At 38.1% G+C, this 19,222-nt stretch overlaps 1 protein-coding gene and 1 long non-coding RNA gene across 6 annotated transcripts in view; one reads left to right on the forward strand and one right to left on the reverse strand.

Annotated features, from left to right (window-relative positions):
* Positions 1-19,222, forward strand: part of LOC138155352 (myosin-IIIb-like) — a 381,066-nt gene that overhangs the window by 77,547 nt on the left and 284,297 nt on the right. For all 5 annotated transcript variants that reach the window (XR_011166807.1, XR_011166808.1, XM_069080561.1 and 2 more), the window contains one exon: positions 12,016-12,221. Coding sequence is in view for 3 of the 5 variants with exons in the window: in XM_069080561.1 (XP_068936662.1) it covers positions 12,016-12,221 (206 nt within the window). In the remaining 2 variants the exon portion in view is untranslated. The remainder of the gene's footprint in view (positions 1-12,015; positions 12,222-19,222) is intronic.
* Positions 1-19,222, reverse strand: part of LOC138155353 (uncharacterized) — a 53,426-nt gene that overhangs the window by 5,892 nt on the left and 28,312 nt on the right. The gene's annotated exons all lie outside the window — the stretch shown is intronic.

Genomic DNA, 19,222 nt, shown 5'->3' on the forward strand with positions numbered 1-19,222 from the left:
CTCTCTCTCTCTCTCTCTCTCTCTCTCTCTCTCTCTCTCTCTCTCTCCCTCTCTCCCTCTCTCCCTCTCTGTCTGTCTGTCTGTGTCTCTGTCTCTCTGACATACAAAGTTATGCAAGTGGGTAAAAACATTAATATGATTTTAATTGTGCCTAAATGATAATCAGGGCTCAGCTTAAGCCCTGAGAAAATCTTATTCAGCTTCTGATTTATCCTTCCAGATAGGAGTGGTACACGTCAAGATCCTAGTTGGCCCTATCTAGTTCTTCCCGTGGCTTGTCACAGTTCCTGAATTTCCCACCAATAGAAAAAAGTTTGGCTAAATTTTGCCTCCCAGAGACCCCTGTTAAAGGCATATATGCTGCACAAGAGGAGTAACCCATTAGCATTTATTAACATGTTAGCATAGAGTAGATTATATGATTAGCTGTAATGCTAACTTCTAGAGATTCTGAGGCAGCAAGATTTAGGAAAAGATTTTTTATTGGGGACAGAGGGGGCAGGGAAGAGATCAAGAGCATTGAGTATTGCCTGGGAAGGAAGATCTAGGTATAGTGTCATACTAAGTGGCCAGATGTAGGTTAGCCTAACTTAGGGGGCACTGAGTGTCTTTAAGGAGAGGGATGAAGGAAACACAAAAGATAGACTTGACTTGCTTTACCATTTTGCCTATGACTGGCCTTGCTTTCAAAATTTCTATCAAAAAAATTTCACAAGGGTATTTAACCAACCATTTATCCTGATCATAGCCCTGTAAGTTAGGTAAAGGGTAAGCATTATTTTATAAATCATTTTAATAAATAGAGTTTTCAGTGGAGGAGGAGAGAAAGATGGGGATACAAGCTTATGCTTTCATCTGCACGGGGGACCTCAAGTATGAAAATTCTCCCTGCCAATCTAGATAGGCAAATAATCTATAACATAGTTTTACAGAGTTGCATGGGGCTCTGAGAAATTAAGTAATTCAGCTAGTTACGTGTCAGAAAAAGGCAAGGCTTACTAGGAATTCTTGTCTCCAAGGCTAGTTCTTTATTCCTTATTTTGTGATGCTTTTTATATAGATAAAGATATAAAAATGAAATTGAGTTAGCCAAAATCACAGGAGTAGAACTTTTGGTTCCCAGTCTAACAATCTAGTCATAAGCAAGTAATTAAGTTCTTATTAATACTATGTTAAATAAGAAAGTAAGACCCTACCCTGAAATGTTTGTCTTCTAAAAAGATAAGGCAACATACTGGGTCATTTCCAAAAGACTTAGTGCTGTTTTAAGGCACTTAGGCACCTAAGTAACTAGCAATCAGACTACTGTAGTTAGGCCCTTTGAGTTAATTGGTTTAATTAGACTGGGTTGTCTAACCCCTCTGTTCTCAAACAAGTATATTAATAGTCTTCTATTCTCTTAAGACCCCCTGATGTGGATCTTAAATATGTCTTTCATTGTTTCCCAAAAGAATAGCTGTATTTGGTTTTTGTTGTTGTTTTATTTTAATTTTTTTTAGATTTGGTGTCTATTAGTTTGAAGTTTTCTTTATGAAATTCTGGAGCATCCTTCAATCTCTGTTTTCAGGGTAAAAATTGATGAACGGTATAAATGTAGACAATGCATAGAAAGTGTTTGTGCTCCTAGCAAACCTATTCATTTGTCTCTCTGAAGAACTTTGGAATAGATTCTGTAACACGGGAGACATTGACACAGGACTGCCCAGCATGGCATGCCTCCATCAGAGAAGGTGCTGTACTCTATGAGCAGAATTGCAGTCACTCAAAATAAATGTGAGATGTGCAAATTTAGAGACATTTCTACTCCAAATTATTTGTATGGACTATTTGTGCCCAGCCTGTGGAAGAGCCTTCCAAACACATATTGGTCTCATTAGCCACAGTCAGACACACTATACCTTGATGTCAACATAGTGATGTTATTTTGATCCTTATCGAGAATAAAGTACAACAACCAACCAACTAAATTAACACTTCGACAAAATGTGGCATATCCCTTTCTAGGTATAAAGGAAAGTATTAAAAATTACCTTTCACAGTCTGGAATAGTTAGGGCTTTGGTATAAAGAAAACCATTTTTTAGTTATGTCTGACTCTTTGTGACCCCATTCAGGGTTTTCTTGGCAGAGATATTAGAATGGTTTGAAATTTCCTTCTCCAGTTTATTTGACAGATGAGGAAACTGGGGCATATAGGGTTAAGTGACTCGCCAGGGGTCTGTAATGTAATACCAAGCAAAGGCAACTTCCCAGGTTCAAAATACCAGCATAGGTGCTCTCTATTTTATTTAGTGACAAACCAAGAACAGAGAAGATCAAAACATGACATCATTCCAAATACAGCATTTACTAAGTGTGATTAAATAATCTCCAAGTACTACCCCACCCCAGGATCTTCCAATCATTCAATCAATTACAAAGTCTCTGTTCTAAATACTTCTCCACCCCTAGGCTATACCTTAATTAAGTCCACCACAAAGCCCCTCTTCTCAAATGGAGATTAGTTTCCAAACATAAGGTCAAAAGTTCCCCACCCCTGGATCACAATTGAATCTACCCCAGAGTTACATCAAGTTTAAACACAGCACTTAATACCCAAATGGAGGTCTTTTCTTCATCTTGACACAAGGCAAGTTCTCAGCAATCTTAGTTCCTGGGGAGACAAGGCTTAGCAAAGCCACAAGATACATTGCCAGTCCCTTCATGAATTTATCCTCTGTCTGTAGAACAGTCCTAGAACCCCTGAACACATTAGCAAAGCCCTCTCCCAGGATTTCTGTAAACATACAACAAGAAAATCCTTCTTCAGGGCTTCTGAACCAACAGAAAGGCTCCCAGACCCCTGCAACAACAGCACTGTCCCTCACCAGTGGACAGTATTCACTCTGTCTGCAGGACAGTCTCCAGACCCCTGCAACAACAGCACTGTCCCTCACCAGTGGACAGTATTCACTCTGTCTGCAGGACAGTCTCCAGACCCCTGCAACAACAGTACTGTCCCTCACCAGTGGACAGTATTCACTCTCTGTCTGCAGGACAGTCGCAGGCCTTCTTAGCGAACAGCCAGGTTCCAGGACTTCTTCAACAAAAGGACAGTCTTTCACCAGTGGACAAATCTGGCAAAATAACATCAAAACAGACAGACAAAGTACCAGCAAAACAGCCATGTCTCCTCAGTCCTTGGCAGCTCAGGGGGCAGGTCTCAAAAGTCCAGGGCAATTCAAAGCGGCCACCAGCAATTCTCTTAGTCTCTCTCTCTCCACGAGGTGCTGCTTCCAAAAAGATCTTCCGCCTCTCTCCTGTCTCTCCAAATCTACATCACCAGCTCCTCCCACTTCAGGACTTTCTTTTCACATCAACAAGCCCATCCCACAGGTGGGATTAACAAACTCTGGGTTTTAATACAATCAATTTGAAAACCAAGCCAATACAGGGGAATCTCCACATTCCATTACTATCACAGGGTCACACAGCTAGTAAGTATCTGAAGTTGGATTTGAATTCACAAAGATGAGTCTTCCTGACTCCAGGCCCCATGCACTATATACTATGCCACTTAGCTGTTCACAATTAACTGCCATGATTTTTCTGAGCTGTGAGTTACCTTTGTTTCTCGACAATGATCAAAATCATGACTTTGTAGATTTTGTGTGTTCTTATATTTCCTAATTATTCTATAATGTCTCCTTTAAATCCCCAACCATGGAATCCAGCAATAACCATTTAGGGTCATAGGTCACTGTGGGATCATAGATTGAGATCTTGAGGAGACTTAAGCATTCAAAAAGAATGCTTAAGCTTCGTCTACATGAAAACACTAACAGAAATTTTTGGCTTAAATTTTATTTGGCAACCATTTTCACAACCACAAAATTTTTTTCTTTTTCAGGGAGAGGAAGAATTCTGTGGGTGGATTTTTCTACCCTCTGAAAGTATTACATCCTCAGGTCCCACTTTTTCTCCTCTGTATAAGGTCCAGTTTATCATCATCACTACTTTTAACAAATTTTTTTTTAAAGCAATCAGGGTTAAGTAACTTGCTCAAAGTTACACGGCCAGTTATTTCTGGGTGTGGTGCTAAGTATCTGAGCCCAGATTTGATCCCCAGGTCATCCCAACACTGGAGCCTGTGCTCTTACTTGCTGTGCTACCTGGCCGCCCCTCAAATAACTATTCTTAATGAAATTGGTCTATATTACAATCAAATCCATCCACTTAGATTAGAATTTTGGGGTTATTGTTTTTTTTCTCCAAAAAAAGCTTGTCTAAACCACCCTCTCCTGAAATTACTTTAGGGATAGGCAGCTCACTGGTGCAGGGAATAGAGCACAGAACCTAGAGTAAGGAAGACCTTCATTCAAATCTGCCCTCACATACTTAGCAGCTGTGTGACCCTGGACAAGTCATTTAATCTCTCTCTGCCTCAGTTCCCTCATATGTAAAATAGTCATAATAATGGCACCTGCATCTCAGGGTTATGATGAAGATCAAATGAGATATTATTTGTAAAGTGCTTTGCAAACCTTAAACAGCTGTGTAACTGCTAGTTATTATTATATGTCATATTTACTTATCTATGTCCTTATTGCTTCCATCCCCTGAGTATAATGCAATGCCTTAAGGGCAGATTGTTTTCACTTTTTAGTTGTATCCCCAGTGTCAAGTACAGTGTTCAGTGGAGAGCAACCAGCCTTTTAATCTACCCTTTCAACCACTATTAAAAATAGTTATCTTATTCAATCAATAATTCTTCATTGGGCACTTATGGTGCATTTACTTACAGAGCATCCACTATGTGGAATACAAAGACAAATGAGCCATTATCTCTCCTTTCTAGGACTGGGGTTCTTAACATTTTTTTTCCTACATCATGGACTCCTTTGGCATTTTAGTGAAGTCTATGGACCCCTTCTCAGAATGATCTTAGCACACACACACACAGAAGAATAGGTAGATTTACAAAGGAAATAAATTTTGATGAAATATGATTATAAATTTTAAAATTTCATGGATCTGAGGTTAAGGACCCCTACTCTAGAAGCCTATTACCATGAAGTTAAGATGTAAACACAGAAAACATTTAAATAATCATATAAGACAACAAAACAAGCTATATCACACAATACTTTGAACTTAGTTGCCAGATTAGTAATAGAGGCAGTGACATGAATTCAGAAGAGAATGAAATCACTATTGATTGAATTGGTCTGGGAAAGCATCATTGATGAAGTGAAATTAGCTGGGACTTGAAAGATGGGTAGAAATTGTGAAAGCAAGGAGATCTTTTCAGAATAAAAGGGAGGACACTCAGGTCAAAGAAGCAAAGGGAAAACATCACCCAGAGAATAAGAATTAGAGGAGGAGAGAAATGCCTCTTATTGCTCCTTCCCATACTGTTTCCCCCAACTTTCTGCTAGTTCTCTTTAATCCCTGAACAAACCTTTTCACTAGGTGTCAGGGTATGCCTGAATTTCCTCCAGACAACTGGCTTCTGAGGGTCAGATCCACCCCTCTCACCTACCCTCTACCCCCAGCCTATCGTCAGTTTCTTTTCTTGATGGTACTGCTCCATGATTGTCAAATGGTTCATTAATAATATTGCTGGTGACTTCCCCTTGATGTTATTGTCATTATCCAAAGTCTATACAAAACATAGTCTGGGGATGAGAAACCTGCAGTCTCAAAGCCACATGTGGCCTTCTAGGTCCTTTGGTGTGGCATTTTGACTGAATCCAAGTTTTACAGAACAAATTCTTTTATTAAGGGGATTTGTTCCATGAAGCTTGGATTCAGTTAAAGGACCACACTTGAGGACCCAGAGGACCTCTACTATAGGCTCTTAGAGGTCAACTTCAGCAAGGCTGGAGAAGAATGATTGCAAGTGTGTAATAACTGGTGAAAGTTTAAATATATGGCCAGAAGGTTTTACATTATTTTGGGGGGTCCGTGGCAAGATATTCTTCATTATTTTTTACATCCCGAATATCTAATTTGATGTAATTCCTATTCTTTGTAAGCTTCACTGTGTGTGTGAGAGATAGTCAGAGAGAAAGACACAAAGAGACACACAGAGACAAAGAGATGGATATAGAAAGATGATTGATAGAGAAATGATTGATAGCTAGATGATAGAACAATTATTAAGCACTTATTATGTAACAAATTCAAGCATACAAGACAGTACTTGTCTTTAAGGAGCTTACATTTTAGTGGGGTGAGACGGTCCATAAATATGGATAGCTGGAAAGATGAGGAGAAGAATTTCAAGGAAAGGGCAAGGTGACTGGTGAGTAGAGAAGTTCAAAGAACAAATCTGCTGGAAATGAAGTGACCATTGCTGGAGTACCTTAAGAAAGAATCCTTAAGGTCTTTGGTAGGAAGTTACCAATCAATAGAACAGTGCTCAGGATGAAGGTTTCTGCCTGGTGAGAAGGAACCTGAAGAAGGAAATGGATAGAGAAGTCTGAAGAGTGAATGAGTTCTACTCATTTCAGGAGTCTACATTAAAAAAAAAAGTCTTCTCTAAGATAGCTTCTTTAATAGGATTCTACCTCTTAGTTATGTTTTCTTTCTTTTTACAGCATCTACTATTTTTGGTCCTTAGAATACATTTACCTTATGCTTTCATAGGTATTTTAAAATAATTTTCAGATTTCCTGTGGATTATAGACTTTTTCAACTTTACCTTTCAATTTTTTTCCTTATTGTCTGAATTTTGCTAATTTCCTTTTCTAAAAATAAATATCTACACAATTCATTTCCTTTAATTTTCCCCTCTCCCACTTGGATGTTGAATTTAATTATGTTATGTTCACTCTCGTGTATTAGTCCGCCCACCAAAAAAAGTCATATTTGATAGAAGAACATTTCCACCTTGGAAACTTTTTTAAAATCACCACTAAAGTCTTTTAAAATCATGATGTATATTCATAGCATTCGTGGGTTTTGCCAGTGGGGAAGATATAAATAGTAGTTAATTTTAGGAAACATATCATGGAGAGTGGTCAAAATTCCTCTCTGAAACCTGCTGCCAGATTTCCCTGAAACTGACCAACAATCTATTTGAACTTTCACCCATTGTCAATCCTTTGCACTCATTTTGCTCCATCCTTGTTTGAATTAACATCCAAGACTATTTATTATTTCAAATAGTTATTGTTTCATGAATCTAATGACCCGAGTACCTAAGCTCTGTACTAAAGTGCCTAAGTACCTAATTTAGACTACTTTGAATCAGTTTAGATAGATTTGAACCAGTTTAGACTGTTTTGAAAAAGATTAAACTGATTCAGTTTAGGCGGGTTTACAAAGTTTATTTAAACTTTAGTAGCTAAAACTGCACTAAGACTTTTGGAATATCCTGTATGTAAGAGAGTAATAGCTAGGGAGGAATGTCTCCAACAGGAAAGTCAGAAAATGGTGATATTTTGAAGATGCCATGTGAAGTGGAAGGGGAAGAATTTAGGATGAAAGATGAATCAAAAAATACTCTTTATTTGTAGGAATCCTTTTTTATGCTCTTTCCTTATCCTTCTCTGATGGTGGTATTCTTTTCATTCTGTGCCTGACTTGCAGGGCTTAGGGTTTAACTATTTTATTATTACATTATATTAACTATATAATATCAGTCTATATTATTACTACATAGATATAATATGGGCTACATTCAAATATTCACTTTCTGAGAACCCTTATATCCATGGAGACCAAGGTCATGATGAAAAGTCCTGTTATAGAGAGAAGCAAATAATGTTGCCAACTGCAGGTTTATTTGTATATAGTCTAGGGAAGTATTCTTTGATTTTTCAAAATATAACTGATTCAAGAGATTTCTGGGTCTGTAGTTGCCAGCATATGGGAATGACCATCATCTTTTGTTGTTAGAATGTAATTTTAGGTCCTTTGAAATCTGTGAAAAGGAAGTCTCTTTCCTTCACTGTTAGATAAAGACTTCTGCAGGATTGATGATGATGATGATGATGATATGCCAAAAACAATAGCAGCTAGCATTTATATAACACTCTAAGATTTGCAAAGCACTTATTATCTCTATTTGAGCCTAATAAAAACCACATGAGGTAGATATTGCAAAGAGTTGTATGCCCATTATATAAATGAAGAAATGCAAGCACAGAGAGGATAATGCCATTTCTGTGGTCACACAGCAAGTATCCAAGGGAGGATTTAAACCTTGATCTTCCTTATTCTTCTCTATCTACTTTACCACATTTCCTCATAGAGACATACATGTTTTTTTCTGAACAGCTTCTAGAATGAGATGACTAAAAGGAAAATCTCTTTTTTAAAAGACAATTTCTCATGCTTTAGGCCACCCAGGGTCTAAAGCTGGGAGGATAAGATATGGGAGAGAAAGGACTTCTTCTTTGGGTTATGAGGTTGAAAATACATGCCCTCTGTCTTTTATCCAGTACCCCTACTAAGTCATAAATTAACTACTACATAGCAAAGCATACTCTTTAACATAGAGTTTGAGATTACATTATTATAATGTGAACTATTTCAAAGTAGACATTATATACTAATTAGCACATTAGTTACATGGTATAGTTACAAAGTGTAGTGCAGGGACACCATCTTTTTATGAGGAGGAAAAACCTTTTCAATTCCCTAAATGTTTTTAAGTCATTGTGATACTGAATTGGGCTGGGGAGGAAATGAAGGAGAATATGTGTGTTAAGAATAAAGTCAAGAAGTTTGGAGAGAAGAATTGACAGCAAAGTCCCTTTGTAGAATGAGGGAAGGGATGTCAGTGGCAGCAATGCTCCTTTTCATGCTGGTAATACCAGGAAGCTGAGTGGAGGGAGGTGGCAGGACTCTGTTCTATCCTAGTCAGGCAGTAAGTAGGGCCACCAACAGAGGATGATCTAAGTCAGAAGCAGAATTAAGCAACAAAGATTAGACTAAAACAAAGGCATGATCAGATACGTGGAAGTCATAATTGGTGGAAGATGCTGGCAGAGAATGCATCACACAGGAACAGACAAGAAGCTTAATGTAAGCTTTTTAGAGGTTTAGGAAGGCTGGAGAAGTAATGCAGACTTAGCTTGTTAAACAGGTGAATGTCATCTTCTGAGAAAGCACCATGGATAGCTCCAAGAGAAGGGAAGGTGAGAGGGAAGCAGTGTTGAGAGAGGATTTAGGGAAGATGGGGGCAGGGTAATTTTCTTTCTTAAAATCTATAGAAAACCTTAGAGATCTATTGATAAGTTAGGTACCCAGATTTAGCCCCAACCCTGACTAATGTCATCTTATTAGATAAGAACCTGATTCCTGATTCCCTCCCCATCTCAAAAGATAGCTAGAACCATTTTTCTCAACTTCTCTGGTCCTTTAGGTTCTTTCCTGAATGATTATTCAAATGAATTCCCCATTTGGGCAGAGTGCAATTCCAGGCAATGCTAAATACATAGAAGTCTTTCTGAACTAATTTTTTTTTTGGTGTATATCCAACCTATTTTAATTTCCTAAAATATTCTTCTTTTTGTTCCTAGTCTTAGCTATGTAGTTCTAGCAGAACAGCATGGTGGATGTGGAGTCAGAAAAACCTAGGTTCGAATTCCACCTCAACTATGTCCTTCTGGGCAAGAAATTTAACCTTTCTGGTCCTCCATTTCCTCATTTATAAAATGAGGAGATGATTGGACTCTGGCCTTTAAGGTCCTTTTCAGATCTAAATCTACTATCTCATAATCTCTTGGATTTATTCTTCCTTTTCTCTTCTAGTTAAAGCTTCTTCCTTCTCTGACTCTTCCCTATCCCTCACATAGATTGGGCTCAAAACTTTCCATTCCTAGATACCTTTTCTTTCACTTATTAACCTTTTAAAGCATTTATGTTGAAATCTCACAAGTCAGCTTTTATCTTCTGTACACAATTTTTGCATACAATTCAGGCAAAGGGCTATTCAGCACAACTTGTTGGTAGGCAATTCTATTGTGTTCCTAAAAGGGAAGAAGTATCCTGTGCTCCACCCCAATACTAACAATGCTTAAAAAAAGGTCAAAAGGTTTATTTAGAAGTCTCTCTTCTTTAAATGCTCTCCCCAATACTGCTCATTCTGCCTTTCTCCACCTGTCCAATGACATTGCCTGTCCATTCCCTATTCCCATCCTCTATACTTGAGCACACATAAATTTTTATTATATTATGAAGGGAAGTTTCATGTTATTTAGTCAACTTTGAACAAGATGATGAATATCAGATGATCTCTTTCAGATGCCTCTTACTGTTGGCTCTCTTGGTTAAATCCTTGGACTCCTTCCTGGACTATGGCCAAAGGCTCCAAATAGATTATACCCACTCACAAATCTTTGAGTCTATGTTATTGGTACCCCTATCTTGTGGTCTCCTCCAACTTTTGTTTCCTTCTTATAAATTAACTCCCTCCCTCAATCTCCCCAATCTCCTCATGTACTCTTGAATTCTTGTACTCCAGTGTCCTCCTTACCCTATCCCTAGTGCAGGAAGCTATTACTAATTCCACTCATTCTCGCAACCTTCTGGATATCATTGTACTTATAGTAACTCACTTCCACATGCATTACATATTTTCATGCCTAAATTAAATTTGTCTTCAAAGACTGTCTATGAGGTATTCAAGAAAATAGTTTCATTTATTCTATAGTCAAACTTACTTTTGGACCCCAAAAGTATTACTCTGCTTGATCACCCATTGTGTTTGATCAATTAACTTCTGATGATATTAGGCAAATATTTATACCCATTTGCCTGCTTTTCTTCTCATTTTAGCTGCATTGATTTATGATATTTGTTTAAAAATTACTTTTATTTTCTTATGGTCACACTTCACATGAGAATTCTATTATAATAGAGATATCCTATGGGCATGCCACTGGAAGACACTGAATCAATTGTTGGTAGCATCCTGCCACTGTCCATCATAATCAACTTTCTCAACTGCACCCTCCTTCCTTTTCCTTCCTTTTCCTTCCTTTTCCTTCCTTCCTTCCTTCCTTCCTTCCTTCCTTTCTTCCTTCCTTTTCCTTCCTTCCTTTCTTCCTTCCTTTTCCTTCCTTCCTTCCTTCCTTCCTTCCTTCCTTCCTTCCTTCCTTCCTTCCTTCCTTCCTTCCTTCCTTCCTTCCTTCCTTCTTTCCTTCCTTCCTTCCATCCTTCTTTCCTTCCTTCTTTCCTTTCTTCCTTCTTTCCTTCCTTCTTTCTTTCCTTCCTTCCTTCCCTCCCTCCTTCCTTCCCTTTTTCCCTCCCCTCTATCTCCTTCCTTCCCTTTTTCCCTTCCCTCTATCCCTTCCTTCCTTTCTTCTTTCTTCCCTTTCTCTAACTCTGTCATTCCCTACATTCTCTTTCCCCTTATTTAGAAAAAAATTCCTTCTCCCTTAATTTCAATAACAGCTGCAGTTGTATCTATGGCCATGCCTTGGACTTACTGGTGACATTTAATTCTAGACAGGTTATCTACTTCTGCCTTAAAAGCTTATCATTAAAAAAAACAGCTGGAGATAGGGCGGCTAGGTGGCGCAGTGAGTAAAGCGCCGGCCCTGGAGTCAGGAGGACCTGAGTTTAGTTCCGGCCTCAGACAATTAACACCCACACAAAAAAAAAACTAGCCATGTAACCTTGAGCAAGTTACTTAACCCCAATTGTCCTCCAAAAAGAAAAAACAAAAACAAAAAAAAAAACTTGAAGAGATGATATGGCCCAGTCCATTAGGTAGGGCAGAATGAAAATGTAGGTCTAGATTATAAGTCTAATAATTAGTTTAATAGGAGACTTTGGACATATCATGGTTCAAACATAGCAGTTTTTGCCAAGTATGAGCAATATATAGCACTAAATAATTATACCTGAAGAATCTGCAAATACTAGCTATAGACTAAATCATTATTTCCCCATTTCTTTCTCTATTTCACCTCAAAAAGGCCAGTAAGTTATTATAAATATCATTTATCCAGTTTGGTATTAACTTTCTGGAAGTCATTTTGTTTAGGGTCTGAGATAATATGTACCTTTTTCCTGGTAGTATTCACTGATGGATCTGCTCTCCAAAATGGTAGTTGGACAACCTCACTTTGTTCGCTGTATTAAACCCAATGATAACCGAGAAGCCTTGAGGTTTTCCAGAGAGAGAGTGCTGGTACAGCTTCGTTACACTGGAATTCTGGAAACTACCAGTATTCGCCGACAGGGGTATTCCCACCGTATCCTCTTTGAAGAGTTTGTGAAAAGGTAGGACTAGCATCTTTAATGATATTTCTTTAAATGTGTTTATCTTCCAAGCCTCCCAACCCCTTGAAATGACTACTTTTGCATAGTTTTTTCAACCTTTACATGTAATTCAATAGTTGCCATATGTATAACTTGGTAGCAATTGTATCCTTACTTAAATGTTGTGTTGTTGTTGTTGTTCATTCAATTCAGTCATGTCTACCTCTTCATGACCCTGTGGACCAAAGTGTCCATGTTTTCTTGGCAAAGATACTGGAGCGGCTTGCCATTTCCTTCTCTGATAGATTAAGGCAAGCAGAAGTTAAGCAACTTGCCCAGGGTCATACATCTACTAAGTGTCTGATGCTGGATTTGAACTCAGGTCTTCCTGACTCCAGACCCAGTACTTTATCCACTGAGCCCAGTACTTTATCCTCAACTGTTGCATTATAGTTGTGTTTTTATCTCCCCAACTCAATTGTAAGCTCTTAGAAGGCCAATTTTCACCATCTAAAGTTCTTGAGCTTCACAACTGGGACTCAATAAATGAATAGATGATTGAATGAAAAGCATTTATTAAGCACTTACTATGTATCAAGAAACATATGAAGGGCTAGAGTCACAAATACAAAAACAAGAGTCACAGCCCTCAAAAAGCTAACATTCTAATAGGGGAAGGCAAATCCACGTAGGGAAATAGTGAGCAGGGAAAGGAATTTTGGTCTGGGAAACTGCAGAGGCTGAGTGAAGCTATAGAGGAGCTGATAGGCACACTCTTTCCAGAAAAATGTTGGCATTGATTTATTTCTAGTTTCCAGAGCAAGAGGTAGAAAGTGGGGTAGGGGTGAACAAGGTGGGGTACAAGGGTGTCTGCAAGGCAAGAGGCAATAAGATTGCTGGAGTGGACAGCTGGATAGAATATAAAGTATGGACTGGCTGATCTGGGACTGGTCAGATATAATGGGGTTATGTGAGATTGTACTCACTCATGTATCAGTCAAGTTCAACCCCAGGGTGAGAGTTCCAAAACTGAACAGATTTATCCCCTTAGCACATGGTAGCTGGAAGTCTAGAGTTTAGCAAGAATATGACTGGGGTGGATGACTGGGTGGGATCTGATGTATAATCTGGTTCATTTGGGGCTAACTACATATGTTGGGTTATGACAGTTAATAATAAATAAATGCTTGTTGCTTGAAGATATCTGGGAGCCAGTTGTAAAGGACAAAAGAAAAAGAGCCCTGGGTTCTGGTTTGATTTTAAGCCTCTACAATAACATGGTCAGGCTTCAGTGCTTCATCTGAGAGTACTAAAAAGGGCTGCCTAGATGAGGTTACTTTTTCAGATAGTCTTTGCTCCTCCCTAGTTCCTAGTTTCTTGATCTACAAAATGAAGGGACTGGGTTAGATCATCATTAAGGTCCATTAAAATGCTGGTATTCCAGAATTCTGAATTTCCCCCCACATTCAGCTGATACAGTGTGCTACACTTAGAGTCAAGGAGACTTGAATTCAGCTTTCACCTCAGATCCTTATTAGCTATGACCTTGGGCAAATCTCTTAACCTCTCTGAGCCTCAGTTTTCCTCACATGTAAAATGGGAATCATATCATAGTATTGTTGTGAGTATCAAATGAGACAGTGTATATAAAGTGATTTATAAACCTCAAAGCAATTTTCTTTGGTTTTTATTACTATTGCTACTGATACTGATGCTACTGCCATTACTATTACTTTAAGTACCACTGAGGACTGGGAGTCTATTAAGTGTCCTTTCTCTTCAGCTCTCAACTCTTTCTAAACTCAGGAACTACCTTTATCCCAAAGTAAAAACCTTCCCCTTACTACTGTTAACACAGTGAGAGTGTATGTGCACATGGTTGGTTATAAATAAAATTGACACTGGACTTTTTATCAAACCTTACAACAAAGCACTATTAGTGTAAAGATGTCCAAAGAGCAGCACTCAGACTCAGATACAAAAGTAATCACAACCCATCAGCTATTATTTGTCTTTCCTTTATGGTTGTTCTATGACATGTCAAATGTCATCTCAGCTAAGAATGGATGCTAAAGATGGCAGGTTACCTCACTGAGTTTCTTGAAGCCTTTCTAAATCCATTGAAAAAGGAAAAAATAATACTCATAGCTAGAACTTCTATAGTACCAAAAGATTCACAAAGTGCTATATTTGTTATTTCATCTGATAACAAAAAAATATCAAAAATGTAAGGTTTATTCTAAAGCAGGTTGGGGGATGTCCTTAAAAAAGAAGTGGTCTTTCAACTCTTTTTAAAATTCTGAGGTGGTTCATGGGGGGCGAAAAATCTCCCTTTAACTTAGAAATGTGACTAGTCAAGTATTTTTAGTAGCTAAGTAGTTGAACACATGAAAATATTTAAGAAAACAGGTCAAATGCTAAACAGATTGGCACTTCTTTGTTCCTAATCAAAAAGCCATTAGACAAGTATGAACAAGAGTTTCAAAATGTCAGTAAATCTGAGGATATCAAAGATTTCTGAGCCAGCAAGTTAATTGGTATTTTGATCCTTTTGAGCAACTTAACAACAAAATGGATGAGCTAGCAGTTTTCCCCCCTTGATGTTATTAAACAAATAGGTGTGCTTCTTATCTTCCTGTTCAATAGTGCTATTTTGTAAACTCTTAGCAGGAAATATGCAGACAAAACAATCAAAAGCAGGGAACACAGCCATTCAGGGTTTATCAAGTGGAGGTAAATAAAAGATAAAGTCTTGTTTAATGTAACTCTTTACCTTTTTGTATCTTCCTGTATTGGAGATGGAAACCCTAAAGTGTGGGCCTGAAGATTTCTGAGATTGTGTTGTCTGGTTGCAGGATGTTCAAGGCCTTCTTCTGAAGTCACTCCAAGCTATAAACCCCGATTTATTGAATCTTAAATATAGCCTCCTTCCCCCTCTACCTGCCTTAACATTTCCAAACACCACTTAGAGTCACAAGACAATCCAGGGTCAACTAATTCCAAAACCACAGTGCTGCTGTTCTCCGACCATCTTCTGTCCCCTTAACAGCCCATCTTCCCATTGCTCATATCATCTACCCTCTATTCCACCTTTAGCTCTGGAATAACAATCAAAGCATAAGTCTTAGAGCCAGGAGATATCTTGGAACTCACTGAATCCATCCTTCACATGTTAAAAATAAGCAGACTTGGGGGTGGCTAGGCGGCCAAGTGAATAGAGCACCGGCCCTAGAGTCAGGAGGACCTGAGTTCAAATCCAGCCTCAGACACTTAACACTTACTAGCCATGTGACCTTGGGCAAGTCACTTAACCCCAATTGCCCTGCCCTCCCCCCTCCAAAAAAGCAAAAAAAAAAAAAAAGCAGATTTGGGATTAGTGGTTCAGTGATTTGCCAAAGTTCATACAGGTGGCAACTGTTGGAGGCAGATTTGAACTTAACTCTTTCTGTCTCTAAGTCTAGCATTTTATTCACTATACCTTTCTACAATACTACCATTCCTGGAAAGGACATATGAACCCATTGTCATATGGTCCTACTCACCAACCTGGTAACTTCCTAGGCCAAATCACCCCTCCCTGGCAACCACTCAGATAAATAGATAGGTAGATAGATAGATGGATAGATAGATATATTGATATTGATATGTACATATAGATAGATATACACATACATACATATATATGCATGTATATGTATGTATGTATATATGTTTGTATGTAAATATTGTGTTCTCCTATCAGAATTAAGCTCCCTGAGGGACGGGACTATCTTACTTTGTGTATTAGTTTCCCTATACCAAAGCACAGTGCCTAGCATATGGTAAACAAGTTCTTTTTCATTCATTCATTCAACAGTGAAGCCTTTAAAGCTGCTTCTTAGTGTGCCTCTCCCCTCAACCCACATGTTAAGGGCAAGTTCTCAGAAAGCAGCCTACCCCTCATGGTCAGAGCCAGGAGGAAAAGAGGCCTCCTATTAAGAAGTGCTCCATGGAAGGGATAAATCTCATGGAAGCCCAATGAGCAATCTTTGCCATTACAAGTGCAGAAGGAGGAAGGAGATCACAGGGTGCTTTAGCATCTCTTTAGTTTCTTTGTGTCTGCCACAGTGTGGACAGCTTGGTATGTGTGCCCAGATTCATGTCCATATGCATAGGTAAAATACGTTTGTATGAGTTCTGACAAAAGTCCAAAGAGTCTAGTAGCCCAGTCAGTTTTTTCTAAATCTAGATATTTCATTCCTTAAAATTATCTAATTTGAATGTATATTCTCTCCACCAATCCAGATAGCAACTCTTTTAAGGTTTAGTAGACGGTCTTCACTTATTACTTTGGTAAAAAAAGAAGAAAAAGAAAAAAAAAAGTTTATTATCCAAGCCTGGCAATAAGCCTCTCCAAACATAGCTAGGCTGGAACTTGCTCAACAGGCCCATACCTGAAGTCTTTTCAGCTTGGTAGGACTTGCCAAGGCTTGCATTCTCTTGGCATAACCTTAGAGGACCCAGGGTCACCTCCATGTTATAATGATGCCATGTAAGACCTTAGCGGAGATTTTAAAATCAGGACTAGAAAGGTCAGAGAGCCATACCTGCCTTACCTAAAGAGGAGAAAGGTTGTCAAGCATCTTCCTTTTCTTCCTCTTACTGTCTTTTCCCCTTTAGATATTATTCTTATATCCTTCTCGGTCTACCTCTTCTTTCTCCTCTTTATCATTCCCCCTCATTACTTTATCTACTTTTCCCATCTTTTTTCTAGATCCTTTTCTCCCCTAGTCCTGATTTATGATTTGATTTGTGCATAGACTCCTTCCACAGGATGCAAATGGTAACTGCCTAAAATTTACAATTTTAAAAGAATTTCCTGGGACATTGAAAGGGTACTTGACTTACCCATATCAAACAGTAACGTGCCAGAGGCAAGACTTTGACCCAGGTCTTCCTGACTCCAAGACTGGCCTTGCCTCCACTTTACTACCATTTCTTGTTCTCACTAAACACATGCCAAACTTTAACCCACTGGCTGACGACATGCAGTGACAGGCCTCTCATAAATGGTGTTTCCCTTACATGAAATGTTTTTAATAGAATACTGACAGATCATAAGACTTGGGGTAATTTAAAAATAATTCCTCATTAGGAAAGGATTAGGGGCTTCTGGACTAGATGATCCCTAAAATTCCTTCTAGCTAGAAATTCTAAGATTAGAAGCTGTTTTTCTTTAGGACCTTTTAATATTTCCAAAGATTGTCTTAAAAAAATAGAATGTTAGGATACAGGTATAAATACAACCTCTGACATTTATTAATAGTGTCACTCTGGTCAAATCACTTAAATCTCCCTGGGCCTCAGTTTCCTCATCTGTAAAATGAAGGGTTTGGACAAGATGGTTCCTTCCAGCTCTAAATCTTCTGCTCTACTACTTAAAATAGTTGTTTGTTGGGAACAAAAGAATAAAGACATGTGTAACATATCACATTCTTAATGTGCTAATTCTCTCTAGAGTGAAATGGAAAGGACTGGGGCCTCTGAATGGCAATACCTGGATTTGAATCTTGACTGTGACACTAATTAGTTGTGTAACCTTAGTCAAGTCTTAGTTTCCTCATCCATAAAAACAAAAGGACTTGGTTGACCCCAAACTACCTTCAGTCTCTGCCTTTTTGTGATTTTTTTGATTCTGTTAAAGACCGAAACTTTAATGCATTATTTATTCAGTACAGCATTGCTTTGCCCACAGATAACAGCTGTAAGCTACTACTTCCTGTTAGACTTGCTAGAGTTTAGGTGTATAGAATGTATTGAATTTATGTTGTCTGGGTTATAGATATAGTTTGGAACCATATCTATAGTGAATATAAATAGTATACATTGGAGACTTCCTGAATATGTTGTATGTAAATAAATTCATTCCCATGGTGTAGTGGAAAGATTGTGGGACTTCTGAGTCAGGAGAAACCTCGGTTCAATCCTGACTTGGACACTTACCAGCTATGTAACCTTAGGCAAGTCACTTCTCTCTGTGTCTTTTCCTCATCTGCAAAATGAATATGAAAATACAATGCCTAATTTCCAAGGGTTGCTGTGAGGGAAGAACATCCTTTAAATGCTATACAAATATGGGTTGTTGTTTGATGGAAGCAAAGTCCACTTAAAAACTCCAAATGACAACATAGTTACCTTTCAAAGTTTGAACAGGTAGTCAGATTAGTGTCAGCCATTAAAGGCTGCTATTTTCCTATGTTTAAAGTTAGTTATAAAATGAGGGGTCACTGGGAAGCTATTTTCTTTGTATATAGGACATCCTTTCATTAATGCTAATGGCAGCGATATACCTAGGGAGTGGAGAAGGTAGCCTCAGCTTTCATCTCTGCTTTCATGTTTCTCTATATGTGAAATTTCAAGTAAAGGTCACTTTTCATGTTCTGTTTCTCTGGCAAAGTGAACTATAACTGAAGATATATTCATGCTATGCTTTATTTATTCTACAACATGCTAAGTAATAACCATTTATTTTTAATTATGACCATTTTAGAAATTAGTTTTATATTCTTACAATCCATCCACTTTGCTTTGTCTTTCTTGTTAGTGACATCTAATTTTCTTTTCAGATGTGTTTCTATTGCCTTCACATAGAACCTTACAATTTTGTGTCATCTGGTTTAGGGAATTTCCAGCAAGGAAATAAGGCTTCCCTTTCATGTTGGTTTTCAGACACAGTAATCCTAGGACTATTTGGGATCTGTTTAATGTGTACAACGCCTTAAATTTCTCCTTTTCAGATGTTTCCTTTGAACAGTTTTCATGTTTCTAATTGTTCTTTTCCCATGTTTTTTCTTTGTGATTAAAATGGGATTTATTAAGGATTGTAAAATTATCAAAACACCTGGCTATGATAGAGAGAGAAGAAAAAATGAAAGAGATGGATGGTGGGACCATGGCATATTCATGCAAAATGACTTTAGAGTAAAGAGATGGATTTTTTTTTCTAGCAAATATTGTAGAATTTGCATGTTCAAATGAGTGTT

The sequence above is a fragment of the Petaurus breviceps genome, unplaced genomic scaffold (assembly GCF_028583685.1).
Source record: "Petaurus breviceps papuanus isolate PSGF00001 unplaced genomic scaffold, PetGlider_PUasm1.0 91133, whole genome shotgun sequence".
Taxonomy (NCBI): domain Eukaryota; kingdom Metazoa; phylum Chordata; class Mammalia; order Diprotodontia; family Petauridae; genus Petaurus; species Petaurus breviceps.